Raw genomic sequence first — 20,764 nt, 5'->3', positions numbered from 1 at the left:
AACTTCATTGACTATCTCCTTTAAAATCAAAAGCCTCAGTACTAGGGTCAGTTGAGAATTAATTGGTTATAGTGATCATTTCTATTGATCATTTTGATTATTTGTTTTTACTGGTGATGGCAATATGGTATTTGAGTGGGATCAGTATGTTAAAAATGTACGAAAAGAGCAATAGTGAACATAAAATCCAACTGGAAAATTTAATTAACAGCAAATGCTTTATTAGCTAAAATATTTTTTTTTTTTTGCTTCAGTGTTAAAAGCGTACAGGTGCTGCGCTGAATTTAATGTAGTTTATACTGTCAATGATAACGTGAACATTCCTGGTCCTAATGAATTTTGATAAGCATGTCCATTTGCGCCATCTGGTGGCGAACATTTTAAGTTTAAAACGAGTATAAAATAAAAACGAAATTAATTTTAATTAATATATATATATATATATAATGCAAAAATCTGTGTACCTAGAGCAAATTAAAGAAGACACTGAACAATTAAAACAAAATACCAAAATAAAGTCTTTATTGTAGGAACTGCTGCAAACGGTTACATAGTGCTGGCAGTATAGACTAACTCACAATGGCTTTGAGACGAGAACAAAAATACAGAACATATACAAAAATAAATAAATATATAAATAAATAAAATATCACAGGATAACTTGGATGCAAATGCAGGCCTAATGTGTTTGCTGGAAATGATGGTTCTTTGGACATGGGCTGATGCGTCATCTCGGTGTCACTTTCTCCTCTGGAAATCCCGTGTGAGGGCGTCCAGCTGTTAAAGCCATTAAGTTAGTCAAGTTTTTAAAGAAATATTCACAATATCCCTGTCATGACTATTTACCTAAGAGGCTATAAGCCGAAACAACACCTGTACCCACCAGTATTGTCTTCAGAATGTTTCTTCCCTGGGGTCTCAGGAAGCTGCATTTCCCTGCATTACAGAGTTTGATTTCTTCTGAAACCTGATTTGAATATAAAATAGAAAGCAACATGATGGCTTAGCACATCAAAATATGCCTTTCAATTAACAAAAGACAGTCCTTTTCTAACAGTAACCTTCTTTCTGACAGAATTATATATATTTTTGAAATATTCACATACCTCTGAAGGATCGTAAACGTCTATCTCTCTCTTTCCTCCAGGGTACCAGCCATGAGACCAGTGCTGAGAGCTGGCAAACTGGACACTTAGAAACATCAGCATCCCCATCACCACAAACAGCCTGCAGATGTGCACCATAACTGAAGAAAGAGAACAGAGACTGATGAGACAAATGGAGAGTAAGCCAGTAACTACACCTTCAGGTCTAGGTTTACCAGCCTAACAATTTCAGGAAAAATGTTTGACAGAAAAGTATGATGGCGATTACGTTTAAAAGACAATAAAGCACAATGGAGACCATAATGTCTAAAGAATTCTCTCCGAATCACTGTCACTTAATAACAACAAAATATAATTTTCAAAGACCATCTAAAAGCAAAACTAAACATTGTTATTACCTTGTATCTGAAGGGTCTTCTGCAGTAGGTCCTCGACTGTGAAGTCTTGGTAATCCTGATATGATCTTGTTTCCCTCAAGTGAACGGTTCAGTGAGCTTCTGAGCTCATTCTCTGGAATCTTCCTCCTCCTCTTCCTCAAAGTTTATATTTCACTCCAGATCTCCCTCCCTGTCTAAATACACACACACACATACACACACTGACCTCCTCAGCCCTCAAACACTTTGCCTGGTCATTTCGGTTCCTTTGGGAGGAGAGCATGTGGAAGATAAGCTCAATTCCAATTATCATCTCCAAACACTGTTTGACCCCCACGGGACAGTGTCCTCTTATTCCAACAAAACACTCATGTAAATATACACATCACAAGTCACACCCATACACATTTGTCAACTACGTCACAAACGCGTAAATTTGATGCTATTCATATTTTCAGCTTCAAAACAATGGCCAAGAATGAGCCAAAGTGCAATTTAAAGCAAATAGGGAAAAAAAGCACTATAAGTGGTTCTATTTATTTATTTAATCATTACGTAATTGTATATCTAGAATTTAATTTAGACAGCAATTTAATTTAAAAGAAACTAATCAAAATATGTATGTGTGTATATATATATATATATATATATATATATATATATATATATATATATACACACACACACACAGACACACACATTATTAATTAAATGTAATATTTTTCAATAGTAAACATTTAAAAACCAGGCAAAGAAAGAAAAGAGAATATACACTAACTCTGCTGTTGAAAAGTTAGACTCTTGATTAAGTTAAAAGTCTTTTATAGTCATCAATGCTGCATTTAGTTAATTAAAATACTGTAAAAACTGTATTATTGTGAAATATTCTTGTGATTCAAAATTATCTAATAGTCTTTTCTATATATCTTTAGTATTTAGTCTTTAGTATCTTATGATCATTCACAAACGAATCTAATATGCTGATTTCCTGCTTAAGATTAATTTAAAAAAAATGTTTTTATAAATTAATACTCAGTCTTTAAAAAAATTGTGCTGTTGAATATTTTTGTGAAAATTATGATGTCTATCTTTCAGGATGTTTTAATGAACAGAATCTTCAAAATATCAGCATTATATTTATTTATTTATATATTAATGAACAGTGAAGTGTAGGCTTTTAAGAAATTCTACATTTATTGCACCACCAGCCATCTAAACTGGAACATTGTCAATATTTATCATACATATATAGAATATTCTTTTTTTTTTTTAACTTGGCAACTCCAGTGACCCCAATATCACACATTCTTGATGAGCATGTCCTTTTACGAAAGCAAATGTCTAGCTCATTTCCTCTAAGCTGTAAAAAGTGCCCAGTGTGACCTCACATCCATCAGTTGTGACCCCCGACCCGCATGAAACGCACGGTGGCCCAGAGAGAAAAACACTGTGCAAACACTCCAGCCTGACTTTGGTCTTAATTCCACACAAGTCTTCCCTCGGGGTGATCAGAGCAAAGAGTGTGACGGACGGTGTACGACTGACTCATCACAGAGTTTCAAGATCTGATTGAACTCCTGTCACATGGTATTTAAACACGCAGCGGGGTCTCCAGTGATAATCCGATCACATCTCAGGTCTAAAGGGCCAGGAAGGATGGGAGACAAGGTGACGTGACACTCTCCTTGAATGTCCCCTCGGGGATCAAGCCTCACAGAGAAAGAACACTCACAAAATATGCATTTATTAAAACACAGTCAAAACAGTAATATTGTCAAATATTATTTCAATATTTTTTATTTATTTATTTTAAATATTAATAAGTAATTTATTTCTGTGATGGCACTTGAATTTTCAGCATCATTACTCCAGTCTTCAGTGTCACATGATCCTTCAGAAATCATTCTAATGTGCTGCTTTGACATTTTTAATGTTCAGTGTATATTTGTTTTACTGTCACTATAGATCAATTTAATTCATCGACACCAAAGTAAAAGTAAAAAAAAAACAAAAAAACTTTTGAATGGTATAGAGTACATATTACATATGTATACATGTATTTCTAATGTTTTAGAGATTTTACACAAAGTAAAATGACTGCAGATAAAATCTCAAGCACTTTTATTAGGTTTGAACAGTATCTTGTTTAGAAAGGCCATTTGGCATTATATAATTATATATCATTTGCATCATATATATAATTATATATACATATATATTCAAATTTGAATAACACTAGAAGAAAAAAAACAGATGTAAATAAAAAAAAAAATAAGATTTTAAGACAATAATACCGAATTTAAAATGGGGGAAAATCTAATATTCAAAATGGTCCCAGTACAGTTTAATATACAAGTATCTTAAAAAAAAAAAAAAAAAAACGAGTGAAAGAAAAATATAAAACAAAAGCAAGGCAACAGATAGGAATGTAATATAAATAACCTTACATTATGTACAGAAGGGTGCATAAACAGAGGGACGTTTTTAGGATTTATGGAATGTAAAACAGGCTGTAAATTGAGATTTAGAAACGATCCGATCCGATCAAAGAGATAGGTTTCAGACAAAATCCTCAATTTTAATTTCCTTTACTTTTCAGTCTTGTTGTCATCTTTTGCTTATCCAAGCAGGCCATTTCAATGTCACATTCGACAGAAGAATGAAGTGAGCTACCAGACACGTGGCTTCCCTTTCTTGTCCAGAAGAACTAGATTGCTCTCAGCACATTAAGAGCTTAGATTTTGAGGAACTTGACCTAAAGTCTGGTGCTTCCTCCAGGATATAGTATGGAAGCAAAGAAGAAGAAGAAAAAAAGCTTAAAAAACACCAAAAACAGTAACCGACCAAGTAACTATTTGGGTTCCATTACAGATTATCATACGCCATACAGGCCACAATGTCCCAATGGATTGGGAGAACATGGGCTACAAACGAGCAGGCGGCAATAAGCTTAAAGCTAGAGGAACATGAAGAGGCACTTTCCCACCTCTGAAGAAGGTTCCTGCTGCTATTGGCACAGTGTCCTGCTGCTATGTGGCAAGGGTTAGCAAATCACAACAGTCGACTCACACAACATTCAAGCAAATCCATCAGCACTTATTGGAATATCTTCAAATGAAGCCCACGGAAAGCTGTAATAGAAATCCGTTATTCAGAATTCAGAACATCATGGATCTGTAATAATATATAAAAAAAAACAGTTTCCATTGAGAACCCTGTTGACATGGAAAGTGACAGATGGGTGACTGTCAATGCATTAACCTACAGGTTAATAGGGCTTAACCTACTGGTACATAAAACAGTCGCTGGAAAATAACTTGCTTTTGATGTTTTCACTAGTTAAAATGACAATACACGTCCTCATTCATACCATCGACCTGCTCTTTTTGCTTGGAGAACCGCTGACGGCTGAAAACATAATTTATCAATCTATCTGGCTCAGTGGAGCTGGAAAGGGCTCGTTGACTTCGGCACGACGGCTGAAGTCCTTTACATGGGCAGGAACAGATGATCAGGCCATCTTGGGTCATATCTACTAGAACTTTCTGGATCAACTTTGCACCAGTACCTTGCAAATAGATGGGCCGGTGGGATCATTTATCTTCAAATGAAGGAAAAGTAAATGCCTGTACACCGAAACCTTATTGTCAAGCACAGTTGTTAAGGCCAATTATCAGACATCTGGGCATGTAAACATCACTTTCTTGGTTACATTTGCATATACAGGAAGTGCTTTTAGAGCGATCTTGACAAGAAAAGATGTTTGTGTAAAAAGCATGGAACGAAACTTGACACAAAAACCCTCGTGAGATTCAAAAAGGGAACAGAACATCAAAAGAAAAACTGAATTTCTCTGGGTTTCCTCTTTTTTTGTCTTTTTAATCTTATCTTCCTCTACCATTGTCTAGTTTGGACCGAGGCAGAACAAGTCGGGTCTGGCACACTTTCTAACAAAACGGACGCTTCACATTTTCAAATCTAAGTGATGCTTAGTCACACCGCAAAAAACGGTCCCAGCAAAAATAAAAAATAAAAAATGAACTCACTGAGAGTGTCAAAACACTCAAAATGATATCTGTCACTCCAGCAAACAATGGAAGAGCACAGTGAAGGGTTTTCTGCGAATGCACGCATTTACAATCGCTCAAGCACCACAATTGGTTGATTTTGCCATGTTGTGTGCTATGTAGCTACAGGCAAGTGGGATTAAGCTGCCATTCAAATAGGTTTCAGTCACTCAACTGCAGAGAAAGAAGGAAGTTCTTGTTGAAACACCCAGTGAAAAGCACCCTAATCTTGCTACCTCTCTTTCACGCCCGTCTCTATAGCGCTATTCATATATGCATTTATATACCAGTAAACTATATTAAGGTCACACTAAAAACGGCTTCTAAAACCAAACAAACGAAACGAAACAAAAATACAAGAGCATATTTACACTGAGAGAAATGGGTAAGGGCCTTATTAACAAGAGCAATATTACAAAATATTCAAGAAGGCATCTCTAATGGTGTTTTCTTTGCATCTTCAGCACCAACGTGTTCTCGTGCTTGCCGGCCAAAGGATTCTCATTCCCTTTTGCTTTGCGCTGGCAGTCTGTCTCATTTAGCGGCGTTTTTGTGAACGTGTGGACGCGAGTGCATGACTGGGAAAGTCTGTGCGGTCTTCTGCAGGTGGGCGGGGCTTTACTTGAAGTTGGCGTAGTCAGAGAAGGCATCAATGTATTCCTGGACCACTTTGTAGCAGAACTCGTACTGCTCCTGTGGGGAGAAGCAAGATGTAACGAATCTGAATGACTGAAAAGAGAAGCTTGAAGGGTTTTGTGTGGTTTCTGCCAAAATAAAAGTTGGTAAATATAGCCATAAAAATGTATATTGTAATTTTACAAATGTACTATGAAATTATCATCATAAATAGTTGTCTGTTTTTATTTTACAGTGAATGTTACAACTGTAATAGTAAATTACAACATTAATATTTCTTATAATATTTAGTCATCACTCCTATTGATATATAACAACCAAAAAATTTTTACTCACATTTTTAAAATCACAATTTTCTCTAGTTTTAAGTCTCTGGCAAAAACAACAGTTGTTCAGTTAAACTGCACATTGTTAAATTCAGTAGGTCAACACGTGTTTGCTCACCAGTGTCTGCACCATGTGCGGTCTCTGTAGTCTTAGACTCTTCACCGTCTGAAAAACGTCCAGGATGCCCTCGGCCTTCACCCGCTCCAGGACCGTGCTCAGAGCACAGAATGTCCCCGTGCGCCCTGCTCCGGCACTGTTAACACACAAACATCAATCACCCACTCTGTGGATTTCAATGAGTCTGTTTCTACCTTCCTTGACTGGCTGACCCCGAAATCCCACTGGACACAGCAACTCAATCCGTTTCATCATTACCGAGTGCTTTGGAGATGTAATTAATGGACAGGTTTGTTTAATTCATACCAAGCACCCACGGATGCCTTCCAGAATTACAAAACCACTAAACCTTACTTAAGCTGCCAAACCAGTAAGACCTATTAAAGTTGCCATTCCTGTCTAACCAAAATATCCTGTATCCAGCCTAGAAGGTTTGTGGTAAAGTTGAATAACGCTTTATGTAATAATCAGAGTAGTACACAGCTGTCACAACCATAAAATAATATAAACTTGTTATTTCCCGATTTGTTATATGGGATTCCTTTAAAGCACAAAGAGACAAACCAAAGCCTTTTCAAGCTAAAAAATACATTACTCTTCAAAAGGGTCAGTAAGATTTAAGAAATTATCATAATATATCAATACTTTTCATTATTCAACAAGGGCACATTGAATTGATCAAAGTGCAAGTAGAGACATTTGTGTTTCCATTTCAAATAAATGACATTCTTCCGAACTTTAAACATTATTACTGTTTTTACTGTATTCATGATTCAAATTTTCTAATTGCAATTAATTTAATTTATTTAATTTTGTATTGCAATTTAGGATTATGAAATAAAATAATAATAATCATAATTGTCATAATAACAAAAATACATATATATATACACACACAAATATATTAATACAAATTATGCTAAATGAAGTTTCATGTTTCGGGGCTCCTGATTGGCTAGAGGAGTAGGTGTGGCTTACCTGCAGTGCACAGTGATTGGGTGGTTTCCAGACTGCTGCTGCTGTTTCTGAACGGCAGCGATGATGTTGATCATACCCTTCCCGTCAGACGGGATGCCCACCTCTGGCCAGCCGTGGAAATGAAACTGCCTCACAGCCCGAGACTTATTTTCCTGCAGAGAGAAAGTGAAATGAGAACGGGAATTACAGTAATGGCAAACATTAAAATACAGTGATAAAAGACGCATAAATCTCTTTCAGGAGATCCTCTGACGTGGACTCACTCTGTTATTGGTGACGAGGAGGTCCCTAACAGTGTAGCTTTCACTTTCCTCCTCCCTCTTCAACTCAATAGAGATGTCCCCGCAAACCATAACACCATCACTAGACCAATACTGCGCACACTTCTCCTGCAGATAGTGGGGAACAGACAGATTTGAATTTTTTTTTTTTTTTTCAGTCACAACAGGTGGGTTGACATTTTTCTGTTACTGTCCCAGATCTTTAACTATAAGTGAGTGAGTGAAGTGACATGTCACTTCCCCACACCTGAGACTCGAACCCGCAACCTTTGGGTTATAAGTCTGACTCTCTAGCCATTTGGTCACAACTGCTCCACATCAAACTGACAACTCTAAAAACAGAGTTAGAATGATCATATATGCTACAAAAGAGAGAAAGCATGTGAACTTGCCTGTCCTCTCTCCTCCAGCTCGGTCAGCATAACAATAGAACAGCTTCTCCACTCCCAGATCATTCTCCAGAAGTCCTCAATAGTGTGCTGCAGAGGTCCCTGACATGCCATGTAGGAGTCCTTTTGCCTATAACCCTGCACACACACACACACACACACACACACACACACACACACACACACAGAATGTCTACTTTATACCTTTGTATAAAATGGGCATCAGTAATTGTGGATATACACTACCAATCAAAAGTTTAGGGTCAGTAAGATTATAATGTTTTTGAAATAAAGTCTTATCCTCAGCAAGGCTGCATTTATTGAACATTATGTTTATTAGGTTTTACTGAAATTAAACACAACATATAATCTGAATAGATCATTCCTGTATACACTGACTTATAACATGCCCCAAATAAGCTGTAAATAAAATTAAACGAAAAAGCATAAAAAGTTAGATGATATCTAAGCATTCTGTCCTATTATGCCCAAATAAGAAAGACGCTTTTTCAAAGGAAATGCAATTATTTCCAAATGTACATAAGATGACACTTTTTTTTATTTACATAGAAGTAGGTGGTGGTTTAAAATCCTTCCATCTCAAAGTAATACATCCGGTAGAGTGAGTCTGACAAATCTCAGATTAAGCCTTTGTTGATAGAGTAGTGAGGTGTCCCCTAAAAGGGTAGGCTGCATTTATTTTATTTTATAACACAGTAAAAACTGTAATATGGTGGAATGTTAATGTTAAGATATTTTCAAATGCAATTTATTCCTGTGATGCTATGTAGTAATATTAACATTTATTATTATCAATGTTGAAAACGGTTGCAACTCTGAAACATTGTTTTCGGAACTGTAATGATTTTTGATTAATAGAAATGAAAAGCAAAGGAACAGCTTTTAATATATATATATATATATATATATATATATATATATATATATATATATATATATATATATATATATATATATATATATTGTGACGAGTCAGCTGCCTCCTCCCTGATTATCACCGGCACCCCGTCCTAAATCGCCGCCCTTCACCAGGCTCCCGACTGGAGTGGGTGTGTGAGAGGAGGGGCGCTGGACGAGTCAGGGCTGGCGGCGTGTGATGGGGCACACCTGAAGGAAGTGGAGCCTCATTACCGCCGCTGTTTAAAAGCCCAACGCGCCTCTCCTCAGGAGACCGGTCTCTTCCCCGTGCATGCACACTGGTGTCCTCGTGGGTCCAGGAAGGGTGCGTTGAGGGACTCCCGCGCCACCAAGACGTGAGCTGCCGGACCCGCGATCCGGATGGGAACCGCACCCGTATACACGGCCGACGGGCCAGGATGCTGGGCCGTCCATCCCCTACCAGCGCCGCGGCCAACGAGAGAGACGCGGCCGCTAGGAGAAGCCGCCGCCCCTCGCGCCCCGGACCAAGGAGGGGAGCGCGTGCGGCCGCCGGACTCCGCCCCTTGCCTGGACCCTTCCTTGATGAACACTGCCCGACCTACACAAATCCCGCAGCACGACGAGGACACCAGATTCCCTGTTATTTTGGACACTTTCCCCCTTTGGCCACTTTTATTCCCTTTGTTTTATGATTTCTGTTAATAAAAGCCTCTCCGAGGCCTGACGCCACGCCCACTGTGTCTGTCTTGTGCTCCTCCCGTGACAATATATATATATATATATAAATCTTTTGTAACATTTCAAATATCTTTGATGTCACTTTTGATCAATTTAATGAATCTTTGCTAAATAAAAGTATGGTAATCCTTTCTCTTTCCCCAAAAAATACTGACCCCATACTTTTGAACAGCAATGCACATGATGACTATATTAATGGTTTATTAAAAGCAATCATAGTACCACAATGCTGCATATTTTAGATTTCCAGCACTCTTTTGGCAGTCATAATTGGATTTATTTGTGCCGGTGGGCATGTACACTATAAAGGCAAAAAATTAAGACAAAATAGGCTTTTGTTCATCAGTATAGTTATCTTCCAGATTGCAAAGCAACTTTGGTTTCCATTATAGCAGCACCGGAGAAGTTTTTTTCTCTGTTTGATTACCTTTTGATTAAGTGCTTCAGCCACAGAAGTGAAAGGGCATTTATCAAAAAACAAAGCTACCCCACTCTCACTGATCTGCATGAACCCATGAGGTCTGTCCCAAAAACCTAGTGAGCTGCCTCAATGCCTACTGCTTACTTAGGCAGCTGTCTTCTAAGGCAAACATGCTTATCGTCATGCAACATCCTAAAAGACTGACCTGAACCTTAGACACTCAGCATCAGCTAATTTTAAAAGAGTTTGTAATACTAACACTTTTTGGTACAGAATAAATAAATATATTTATATGACAACGTTCACTGTCCAGGCTCCTGATCTCAGCATGGGCGTCCGTATAACTACATGACAGAAAAATGTGTTTAAACCACTCCTAAAAGAAAAGAAAAGCTCATTTGTGTGGTCTCTCGACAGAGCGTGGAATACTGTTGCATAACCTTCAGGCTCCACTGAGTAATATCACAGTTAGTTGGGAGTAAACGTTGGCTTGAGGTCAGACCGGTTGCACTCACATCTATAAAAGAGGCGTTGATGTAGTCGGTGTTCTCCTCCCCTCGTTTTACAGGGATGATCACTCTGTTAAACTCATCTGAAAGAGACAGGAATGCACTTGCTGATAAAACTCACTTTGGAAAAAAGCAGCTGCCAAATAACTTGTGAAAGGATAAAGTTATACAATAAAGTTACAATTCTTCTATCTGAATATATTTTAAAATGTAATTTATTGCCGTGATAGCAAAACTGAATATACAGCATCATTACTGCAGTCTTCAGTGTCCCACTATCTTAAAAAAAAAAAAAAAATCATTGTAATATGCTGATTTGTAAATAACTGCTTAATTTAGCATCTTAATATGTGTGTGTGTGTGTTCTTGTTTTTGTGACATATCAGGACACAACTCTGTATAATGACATGGGTATGACACAGGTATTACAAGGAGAAGGTGACTTATGAGGACATAACCCATGTCCCCATTTTTCAAAACGCTTATAAACCATACAGAATTAGTTTTTTTGAGAAAGTAAAAATGCACAAAGTTTCCTGTGAGGGTTATTGTTAGGTGTAGAGTTGGTGAAGGGCGATAGAATATACAGTTTCTACAGTATAAAAACCATTACGCCTATGGGATGTCCCCACTTTTCACAAAAACAAACGTGTGTGTGCTACTGACCTCTAACTAGGGTTATGCCGGTATCTAATTTTCATGTTGTGATTAATTGCTCTTGTTCTTATCAAGGTATACGGTATTATCATGGTATTTACATTTCTAAATTTAAATTACATTTTTAAAAAAGTGGTCATAGTACAGTATAATAGATTTAATAACTTTTTTTCTTATAATAAAAATACCGGAATATTTAAATACAATAATACATACAGCTGTGTTGTGCATTTTGACCAGTCGATGGGAAAAGTATTCTTAAAATGCATTCCAAATTATGGATAATTTATAATATATAATTATTCATGGTTTTTAGCAGTGCCCACGGTAACAATACCTACATATTAATTACAGTAATATATTGCATTACCGAATGCTGGCACATGTCTACCTCTAACATATTAAAGGTAATGTGATTTTGATTATTCAAAATATATTCTCACAATTCACAATCCGATTATTAAACATTGATGCACAACTCACATGGAATGATTTGCAAAACACGATTTTTCTTCATGTTGGCAGGCAAGTTCCCTGTTCTCATCTTGTCATTTTGGATTTTAATGGAGGTAAGTTTCTAAAAGACAGAAAAAGATAATAATTAAAATAGAACACGAGAAAAACAACATGGTCCCAGAACAATATATTTTCCAAAAAAGCAAGAAAAAGAGAAAATAAAAAAAGCTGTTTGTGCCACCTTAAACTCTGCCTCCAGGCCTCCACAGCCAGCTCCAGGTAAAGGAGCGTACAGCTTATTCAGGTGAGACTCCAGAGACGTCACTTCTAACTCTGTGTCTCCGTACAGGTAGTGCTCTAGCAAAGCTTGGAATATAAACACATACTGCATCTGTAGGGAGAGAGGGAGGGTGGGAGAGGAGTATTTGGAGCCAGAATACCTAATACAGTTGTATTATGACTTTAATGAGAGGTTTTCTATAAACTCACATCGGTTTGGACCATTTGACAGCGCTGGGCTCTGATCCGTGTGACGAATCCGAAGACGTCGACCTTTCTCTCCGCCCCCATCATGTCCAGCATAGCATCTATCACGATGAAGGTCCCCGTCCTGCCGACACCCGCACTGAGATAAACAGATGAAAATCACAAACCTTCAGAAAAACTGCTCACACATTCTACTTTTAAAATGTTTTGGGTCTTTACTTTTTTTGTATATATTTTTAAATGTTTTAGCATTATCTTATGCTCAGCAAGGCTGCATTTATTTGATCTAAAATATTGTAAAACAGTAAAATAGTGAAATATTATTACAATTCAAAATTTCTGTTTCTATTTTAGTATATTCTAAAAATGAAATTAATTTCAGTGATGCAAAAGCTGCCTTTTTTTAGCAGCCTTTACTCTATTATTCTGTGTCAGAAATCATTTTAATATGCTGGTTTGTTGCTCAAGAAACATGTTGAAAACATTTGCGCTGTTTGAAATTTTTGTAGAAATCTTGATTTCCCCCTAGGACTATTTGATGAATAGAAGGTTTAAAAGAACAGCATTTATTGTAACATTATAAATGTCTTTTGATTAATTGAATGCAACCTTGCTGAAAAAGTAAAACATCTAAACATCTGAATGGCCGTTGTGCACATACACAGAAGATAATAAAGCTCTTTACCTGCAGTGAACCACTATGGGTCCAGCATACTGTGGATTGCAGGTCTTGACCTTCTTAAGGAACTTCAGCATGCCAATGGGAGTGAAAGGAACCCCGAAATCAGGCCAGCTGGTGAAGTGAAACTGTGTGACCAGCCTCTGAGGCTTCTTACCGGACACATCACCCACCTAAACACACCCAACAGAGATTGTCTTCATTCACTAAACAAGAGTTCAACAGTACTTCTTGTAATAACAGCCTTCTCCGAATTGTGTTTTTTTTTTATTTGTAACTGGAACTAATAAAACAATCACCCAAAAACCCACATCATCAATGATTAAGACTACTGGTATATTTTAACACAGGAGGGCGCTAGCACTTCTTTTATTAGGGCCAAATGAGTACATTTATCATCCAGTTCCAATCATTTCAAAATGCCAAAAAACAACCATATAATCAACCTGTAAAATATATTGCTCAACCACTAATGATTGTTGTCTACACTTCTTACCTGCTGAATGCAGAACTTGCGGATGGTATAGTCAACCAGAACCATCATGTCCTCCACAGACACGCGGATATTTCCGTAGGTCCAGCATCCCTGGTCGGGCCAGTACTGAGCACATTTACACTGCAGATATGAAACACAATCTATCATAATCAGCATCACTGCAGTGATCATACATCTTTATTAACGGCCATCTTCCACAAAGTTGCACTCCATTATGCGAGACCGCGATAAGAGCCGAGGCTGTAAAATCAAAGATCAGCTTACTTCTCCTTTGACACTAGCCTACATTAAATAGATTTCTTGTGGCATTTACCTCTTTCCTCTCTTTCAGATTGGTCACCATGACTATGGTGGCAGTGTTCTGTTCCCAGATCATCCTCCAGAAGTCATTGACCGTTTCCTCCTTTGGACCTACAATGAAAAAACTTGAGTTTAGCTTTTATTTAGTTGTTGGTTAATAAATGCAATGGTATTTATACATTTATAAAAATTTAGTTTACCTTGTGCAGCGATAAATTTGTTTTTCTCCTGGTATCCCTGAAGAAAAATATTTTTTGTGTGAAAAAGTGACAAGGTCCTGTTCAGTTGAGTTTTAACATTTATTATAAGGGATTCTTATTAAGAATTTAAGCATCATATTTCCCTATTTTTTACATTTAGATGACATTTCCTCTAATACTTAACTTGAAATTAATCTTTAAAAACATAAATAAGTTAATTGTAATCTTCAACAAATCTGTATGTGTTGTTATTATTAACTAAACTAAAACTAAAATTATCAAAATTTTTTAGTAATTTAAATGAAGCGGCAATAAAATAAAAATATACTTAATAGTTTAAAAACTTTCAGCTTAAATGAAAATTAAAAAGGTTGCCTCGGCATCTAACTGAAACAGTTTAAGCTGAAGCACCAAAATTACTAAAACTCATTTAAAAATGTCAACTAAAATTAAACCTCAAAACTGAATGGAGAAAAACAAAATTCAATTTTAAAATATTAATAAATACTTTACTAGATTATGTAATAATACAAAAGTAACACAATTCAAAATGTACTTTTACTATAAAAAAAAACAAATTTTATGTTTTAGGGATTTCTTTTTAATTAATTTAAACAAAATTGTATCAAATTTTAAAATAAAAATGATCAGCCAGAATTTTGCTTATGACTAGCGTGTGAGGTCTTACATTTATGTAGGAAGCGTTGATGTAGTCTGAGTCTGGAACACCCTCTAAAGACGTCAGGTGCACCCTAGAATGATCATCTGAGAAAAGATGTGAAAAATAAAACAAAAAGGGATAAAAAAGGGCAGTTTGACACATAAACTATGAAAAAAAGATGACAAGGCTCACAGCATTATTGTTATATGTATTACAGCCATTTTCACATAATGAACTCTTTTGTAGGCCTTGTAGCTCTGGTAAAAGCATGCGTTATCAGCTCTGGTTTGGAGATAAGTTGTGGGAAAGCCTTACAGGGCAGGATGTTGACATATCTGTTCTTCTCCTTATTCTCCTCCTTCGAGGCAGCATCACATGAGGCCTGAATAGGACATACAGGCAACGACTGCAAAGCAAAGAAACAGTCAATCCTACAAGTTCACACGGGCCGAGAGCATCACGAGGAGATACACACCAACACCACAGATTTATCTGCCTAAATACACTCTATTTGGGAAATTTTATGTAGTTCAGATGGCAGATTTTTGGGGGGTCATTCTAAATATGGTGAAATTTCGAGTCAGGACTCTGATCTGTCCATTCATGATTTAGAGCACTATGTTTATGTGTTTGTTTGTGGACCTACGTTGAATTCTTCCCGGAAGAGTTTATTGTCATCGGCCATTCGGCGGTTCATTTCCTCTTCCAGCTTGTCGATGGAAAGGGGCGGGTACTTCCTGTTGGTACTAGGAGAGCGAGCCAAAAGCGGCACACTCGAAAGCTCTATTAAATAGTGTAAGGAAAGGAGGTGTAAGGAACAGGGAAGAAACAGAGTGAATAAAAAGAAATATACATGTTAAAGGCAAACCTTTTTTTTTTGTAAATGTAATATTTAAAAAATGACTTGCAATTTGTCCTTTATCCATGTTGTGTTCACGATGGCCAGTAGGGGGCAAAACAATACAATTCAAGGAAAAAAGCTAAAAAAAAACTTTCATGTGTTTCAAAAATGATGCAATCAACAGCTGACACTAGCATTGCATCCATCAATGTCTTTTAATTGTAACTTTTATTTATTCGCTACTTTTAAAGGGGGGGTGAAATGCTATTTCATGCATACTGAGTTTTTTACACTTTTTTTACACTAAAGAGTTGGATTCCCATGCTAAACATGGACAAAGTTTCAAAAATTAAGTTGTACATTTGAAGGAGTATTTCTGTTCCAAAAATACTCCTTCCGGTTTGTCAAGTTTCTGAAAGTTTTTTTCGAGTATGGCTCTGTGTGACGTTAGATGGAGCGGAATTTCCTTATATGGGTCCTGAGGGCACTTCTCCCAGAAGAGCACACGCTCCCGTATAGCAGAGCAGAGAGAGGCTGAGCACAGACATTCATTCACTGATCAGAGCGAGAACATCGCGAAAAGTCACAAAAGAAGTGTGTTTTTGGTTGCCAGGGCAAGACAACCCTGCACAGATTACCAAAAAAAAAAAAAACAGCATTAAGGGACCAGTGGATGGAGTTTATTTTTACAGAGCATCAACGGAGTTGTGCAAGTGTTTGTGTTTGTTCCCTGCATTTCGAAGATGCTTGTTTTACAAACAAGGCCCAGTTTGACGACTGATTTGCGTATCGTTTATTTCTTAAGGATGATGCAATCCCAACGAAAAAGGGTCACGATCGTGTGTTGGAACCGCAGGCGGTGAGAAAAACTGCTTAAAATATCTCTGCCTCCTTGTTAGTGCGTCCGCCTCCCATGCCGGAGACCCGGGTTCGAACCCCGCTCGGAGCGAGCCGTTGCTGCTGCTGCTTTCGTTCAGTTTCAGCCTCGGGATCTGATTCTGGATCATAAATAAACGGCTGAATCTGACTGTTAGCCATGGTTTGTTTTGGATGATGTTTTTTTTCCTCACGGTAATGTCACAACTTCCAAACGCGGTCAACGCAAAAGCCTACTGGCACTCGTGATTCTTTAGCTCCGCCCACATGTCACGCCTCCAGCCGGTCGTGTTTTTCCGGGAAAAATCGGTACAGACTATCTTTCTCTTATGAATATAATAAAACTAAAGACTTTTTGGAGTTATGAAGGATGCAGTACTACTCTATACTAAAGATTAACAGGATATTGAGTGAAAATGAGCATTTCACCCCCCCTTTAAGGACCAAAATTCCCAAGAGCGTTGACAGAAAGACATACACTCTGATCCCTAGAAAGCCATACACTCTAAGACATACACTATCTCTAATTCCTACCTGTGTCGTCAGCTCTGCCATTGGTCAGGCGGAAGGAATTGGAGTGGCTCCCTGCCTGCTTGTACTTCTTAAACCTGCGACAAAAGAGCGGAACAAAAAGCCAATCATTACCATAGTAACTGGACAATTCAGCCTCGTGGCTCCCTGCAGCCGTTGTAGGTTTCCTGATGAATGGAGCTTTCTGAACTCTCATCTGTTCTATAAGACTGTGCATGTGTATGTGTATGTGTATGCTGGTTCTTCTATGCTTTGCTTGTAACTTATAACTCTTTATGTAGTTTTCTGAGCTGGAATCTATGCACGGAGCACTTTTTGTACCGAATGAACAGCTGAAAGTTTCTGAAAACTGGGACTCACCTGAGCATATACAGGACAATGATGATGAAGACAATGACCAGCAGAGAGGACAGGGCAACCATCACCGCCATGATCGCAGTGTCATCTGAGTTGAGGACAAAATGAGTTTTAAAAACATAAAAAAAGAAACACTGATACTAAAGAACCCCTTAAAAATTCCACAAAAAAATTGAAAGCAGCATATCTTTTTTTTTTACACTTATAATACAAATGTTTCTTGAGCACAAAATCAGAAAAAAGCCTGGAGTAATGACTGCTGAAGATTCAGCTTTGCCATCACAGGAATGAATTCAATTTTTAAGCATATTAAAATAGAAAAGTTATTTTGAACTATAATATTTTTTTCACAATATTACAGCTTTTACTTTATTTTATTTTATCAAATAAATGCAGTCTTGTTGAGCATAAGAGACTTCTTTCAAAAACATTCAAATAACCCCTTAATTCATCAATTATTTTTGTTTCCTTCTTTATTTAAAGAGCCAGTAAGATGAAAATTCTAAGCTTCCTATCACTGTTTATAAGTCCTGTACATTAAGTTTAAATCCATCCAAGGTTAAAAAACATTGTCATTTTGTCAAAATATCATTTTAAAATTACCTCAATTCTCAGAGATCCCCAAACGGTTCGCGCGAAGCTGTTCAAAAGATTCAGTTTCCTTAAACCCCACCTTTCGGTAGCATAGTGTGTTCTGATTGGTCAACTTACATAAGCAGTTTGGATTGGTTGTTCCGCACACACCTCCAGGGTAAACTATGCGTTAGCATCTTTTTGGGGTGAATTATGTCTTATTCCTCTCACCGCGAAGCAAACAGTAAAATAAAAAACTTGAACAGTCTCGCTGCTTTTTCTTCTGTGTGTGCGTATTCAAGCCGCGCGCTTCAGTTTGAATCTGAATAGCGCATTCAGCGCGGGGTTATGGTCACATTAGATATAATGAAGGGAGACGTGAAAAACAGACATCGCGTTGTTTTCATATGGATTACTTTTTTCACAGAATATCTGTTTTCGGCAGCACTTGTTTAGTTTTAAAGCAGACATGTCAAGCTTTCTATAGATATCTCTCTCATGCCTCTTCGTTGAGTATTCACGGAGTTACACTTCATTTTAATGACGTGTTTGTAAATGAAAATCAGCGCAGACAAAGGCTGCAGACAGCACACATACTGATAAGACGCTCGGGAGAAAACAAACACATAACTTCATAATCATACTTCGCGTTGTGATTCGGAGATGCTCGTTGGTCTAAATAAAGTTGGTAATGAACCCTCTTTTATGGCCAAACACTTTGAAAATCCCGCTGTACTCACCGAGATTAGAAAAGCAGTCATCAGTGAAATGTTGTGAACACAACAAAAGGGATTTGTTGTACTGCTCTGGTATTGTGGTGAAAATGAATTTTAGCCATTGATTCTTCTGATCTTCATTCTTTGGCAGTGAAAATAAAACAAACTTGCCTTTACAATTAAAAACACACTGTCTCCTCGACATGATGCTATCACACCAACCAGAGCGTCTGTGTGGGGGGTGGGGCAGCTCAGAGTTTCATTTCTCCCAAGACTGTAGGCGGAGATTATTATGCAAAGTGTTCCTAGTGACGTACATAGAGATGGGCAAAAGATTTGAAATCTATAACGACTCGTTTCAGCGATTCAGAGTGGACTCCTTACTTTAGAAGCCAATAACTTCGTGTACTTTTTGGTTTAATTACTTTGCACATTGTTTACACTGATGGACAGCTACATCATACACTGTAATACAGGTAATTTTTGATTTCCCATCTGTGTGGCTCTTTAAGATCTAAATGTGACATCATTGTCTGTATATCGGTTTTAAACAGACCATGGGACTAATATATTTGGACCAGTGACTTAAACTCTAAACAGTTGTGTAATCCATGGCTACTAGTAAACTAGTAAACAAATTCATTCTGCATGAAAATTTTAGTGAAAAAGGTAAAAAACTCACCTTGCCCATCATCATCTTCATTACATGAGAAAAACAGAAAGACACAACAGCAATAGAAAGTGTAAGCAGCTCTTTACAAATAGTTGGAAAAGACTAGGATGAAAGAACGGTTCAGTCGGTTTCAAATTGAACAAAGAGACTAATGGTACCTGGAGGCTTGCTGATGTCAGCTGTGGTGGCATCTGTAGGGGCCGATGGAGTGTCTGTCTCAGGCTCTGAAGTGGGCTGAGTGGGTGTTGGCTCAGGTGTAGGGGGCTCTGATGTAGATAAAACTGTAGTCTTGACGGTGGTGAGGGCCGGGGACACAGCAGATGCCTCGGTAGAGACAGGCACAGTTGAAGGGACAACAAGAGGAGGGCCAGTAGGAGCCTCTGGGGTCCCCACGCCCATGGAGTCATTGAGTCCTGGTGTTACAAGTTCAGGAGACGGTGCCGCAGATGGGGTGGATGATAGGGGATCCTGGATGGATGTAGCGGGTGATGTGGAAGGAGGGTGTGTAGGTTCGGTAGTCAGGACTGGACCTGAGAGAGAGAGATTTTAAAGCTTTCATCCAAGAATCCCAAAAGTAAAAAACATGGTTTCCAAAAAAAAATTTACCAGCACGATTTTTCAACATTGACAATAATAAGAAATTTCTCTTGAGCAGCAAATCAGCACATAAGAATGATTTCTGAAGGATCATGTGACACTGAAGACTGCTGAAAATTCCTTTTTGCCATCACAGGAATAAATAAATTGTTACAATATTAAAATAGAAAACAGTTATTTAAACATTTTTTTACTGTATGTGTGACTTCTTTCAACAACATTTTACAATTCTTATCAACCTCAATCTTTTAAAAGGCATTGTATGTTTAAAGGAAGTTTGGGATCTCAACGCTAACAGGTGAACGTAGAGTATCTCACAAACCAAAATCAGGTGTTTGAGGAAATGCCATTTCCTCAAGGCAATTCCTGGGTAATTTTCTGGGCCTCAAAATATTTGACATTTTTAGTGGGAGAAGACGGATTGCAACGGTAAACTTTAAAGTAGGCTTGCTTTAACCTCCTTTATAGGAATCTTCCAGGTTAAATATAACTTTTCTCAGTTTAATATGCTGACATAAGTCGCTGATGATTTGAATTCACAAGCAAAGACCAATGTGGAGTAAAAGTGACTAACAAAAAAAAACACTCACCATCAAAAAATAACTAGAGAGTAATTAGATCTGTTTTTTCGAATGGAGGAAAAGTGACTGTGTTAACCAAAGGTTTTGGGTTCCATTAAGTGCCTTACCTGAAGGGCCAGGGAGTGTCTGGGCCGTGCTGAGGGCCACAAAGGCTACGAGGAGTAGCAGGAGCAGGGGACACACACCCATACTGCCCTGAAACACAGTAAACAAGACATGACCCAAAATCAATCTTCGA

The 20,764-nt window shown here is 37.7% G+C and overlaps 2 protein-coding genes across 4 annotated transcripts in view; both read right to left on the bottom strand.

Moving 5' to 3' along the window:
* Positions 1-501: 501 nt before the first annotated feature.
* Positions 502-1,385, bottom strand: LOC127941718 (progonadoliberin IIB). Its single transcript, XM_052537078.1, has 3 exons — positions 1,107-1,385; positions 884-967; positions 502-777 (listed from the first exon to the last, which is right to left on the bottom strand). Exons 1-3 carry the CDS (start codon positions 1,242-1,244, stop codon positions 739-741), a joined length of 261 nt encoding a protein of 86 aa, XP_052393038.1. The 5' UTR covers positions 1,245-1,385; the 3' UTR covers positions 502-738.
* A 1,223-nt stretch (positions 1,386-2,608) lies between these two features.
* The window catches only part of LOC127941716 (receptor-type tyrosine-protein phosphatase alpha), a 30,223-nt gene continuing 12,067 nt past the window's right edge, over positions 2,609-20,764 (bottom strand). For 2 of the 3 annotated variants that reach the window (XM_052537071.1, XM_052537072.1), the window contains exons 3-23: positions 20,634-20,721; positions 19,507-19,878; positions 19,358-19,372; positions 17,390-17,474; positions 17,033-17,106; positions 15,428-15,564; positions 15,097-15,187; positions 14,809-14,885; positions 14,121-14,157; positions 13,934-14,031; positions 13,621-13,740; positions 13,131-13,297; positions 12,449-12,584; positions 12,201-12,350; positions 11,987-12,080; positions 10,853-10,929; positions 8,282-8,416; positions 7,872-7,997; positions 7,609-7,760; positions 6,631-6,766; positions 2,609-6,243 (exon numbers count right to left, since the gene is read on the bottom strand). In XM_052537071.1, coding sequence (XP_052393031.1) covers positions 6,169-6,243; positions 6,631-6,766; positions 7,609-7,760; positions 7,872-7,997; positions 8,282-8,416; positions 10,853-10,929; positions 11,987-12,080; positions 12,201-12,350; positions 12,449-12,584; positions 13,131-13,297; positions 13,621-13,740; positions 13,934-14,031; positions 14,121-14,157; positions 14,809-14,885; positions 15,097-15,187; positions 15,428-15,564; positions 17,033-17,106; positions 17,390-17,474; positions 19,358-19,372; positions 19,507-19,878; positions 20,634-20,721 — 2,442 coding nt within the window. In that variant the 3' untranslated portion in view covers positions 2,609-6,168. The remainder of the gene's footprint in view (positions 6,244-6,630; positions 6,767-7,608; positions 7,761-7,871; positions 7,998-8,281; positions 8,417-10,852; positions 10,930-11,986; positions 12,081-12,200; positions 12,351-12,448; positions 12,585-13,130; positions 13,298-13,620; positions 13,741-13,933; positions 14,032-14,120; positions 14,158-14,808; positions 14,886-15,096; positions 15,188-15,427; positions 15,565-17,032; positions 17,107-17,389; positions 17,475-19,357; positions 19,373-19,506; positions 19,879-20,633; positions 20,722-20,764) is intronic. The other variant, XM_052537073.1, reaches the window with a different exon arrangement.

The sequence above is a fragment of the Carassius gibelio genome, chromosome A21 (genome assembly GCF_023724105.1).
Source record: "Carassius gibelio isolate Cgi1373 ecotype wild population from Czech Republic chromosome A21, carGib1.2-hapl.c, whole genome shotgun sequence".
In the NCBI taxonomy this organism is placed as follows: Eukaryota; Metazoa; Chordata; class Actinopteri; order Cypriniformes; family Cyprinidae; genus Carassius; species Carassius gibelio.
The sequence above is the reverse complement of the archived record's forward strand: the minus strand, read 5'-3'. Positions and strand labels throughout refer to the sequence as shown.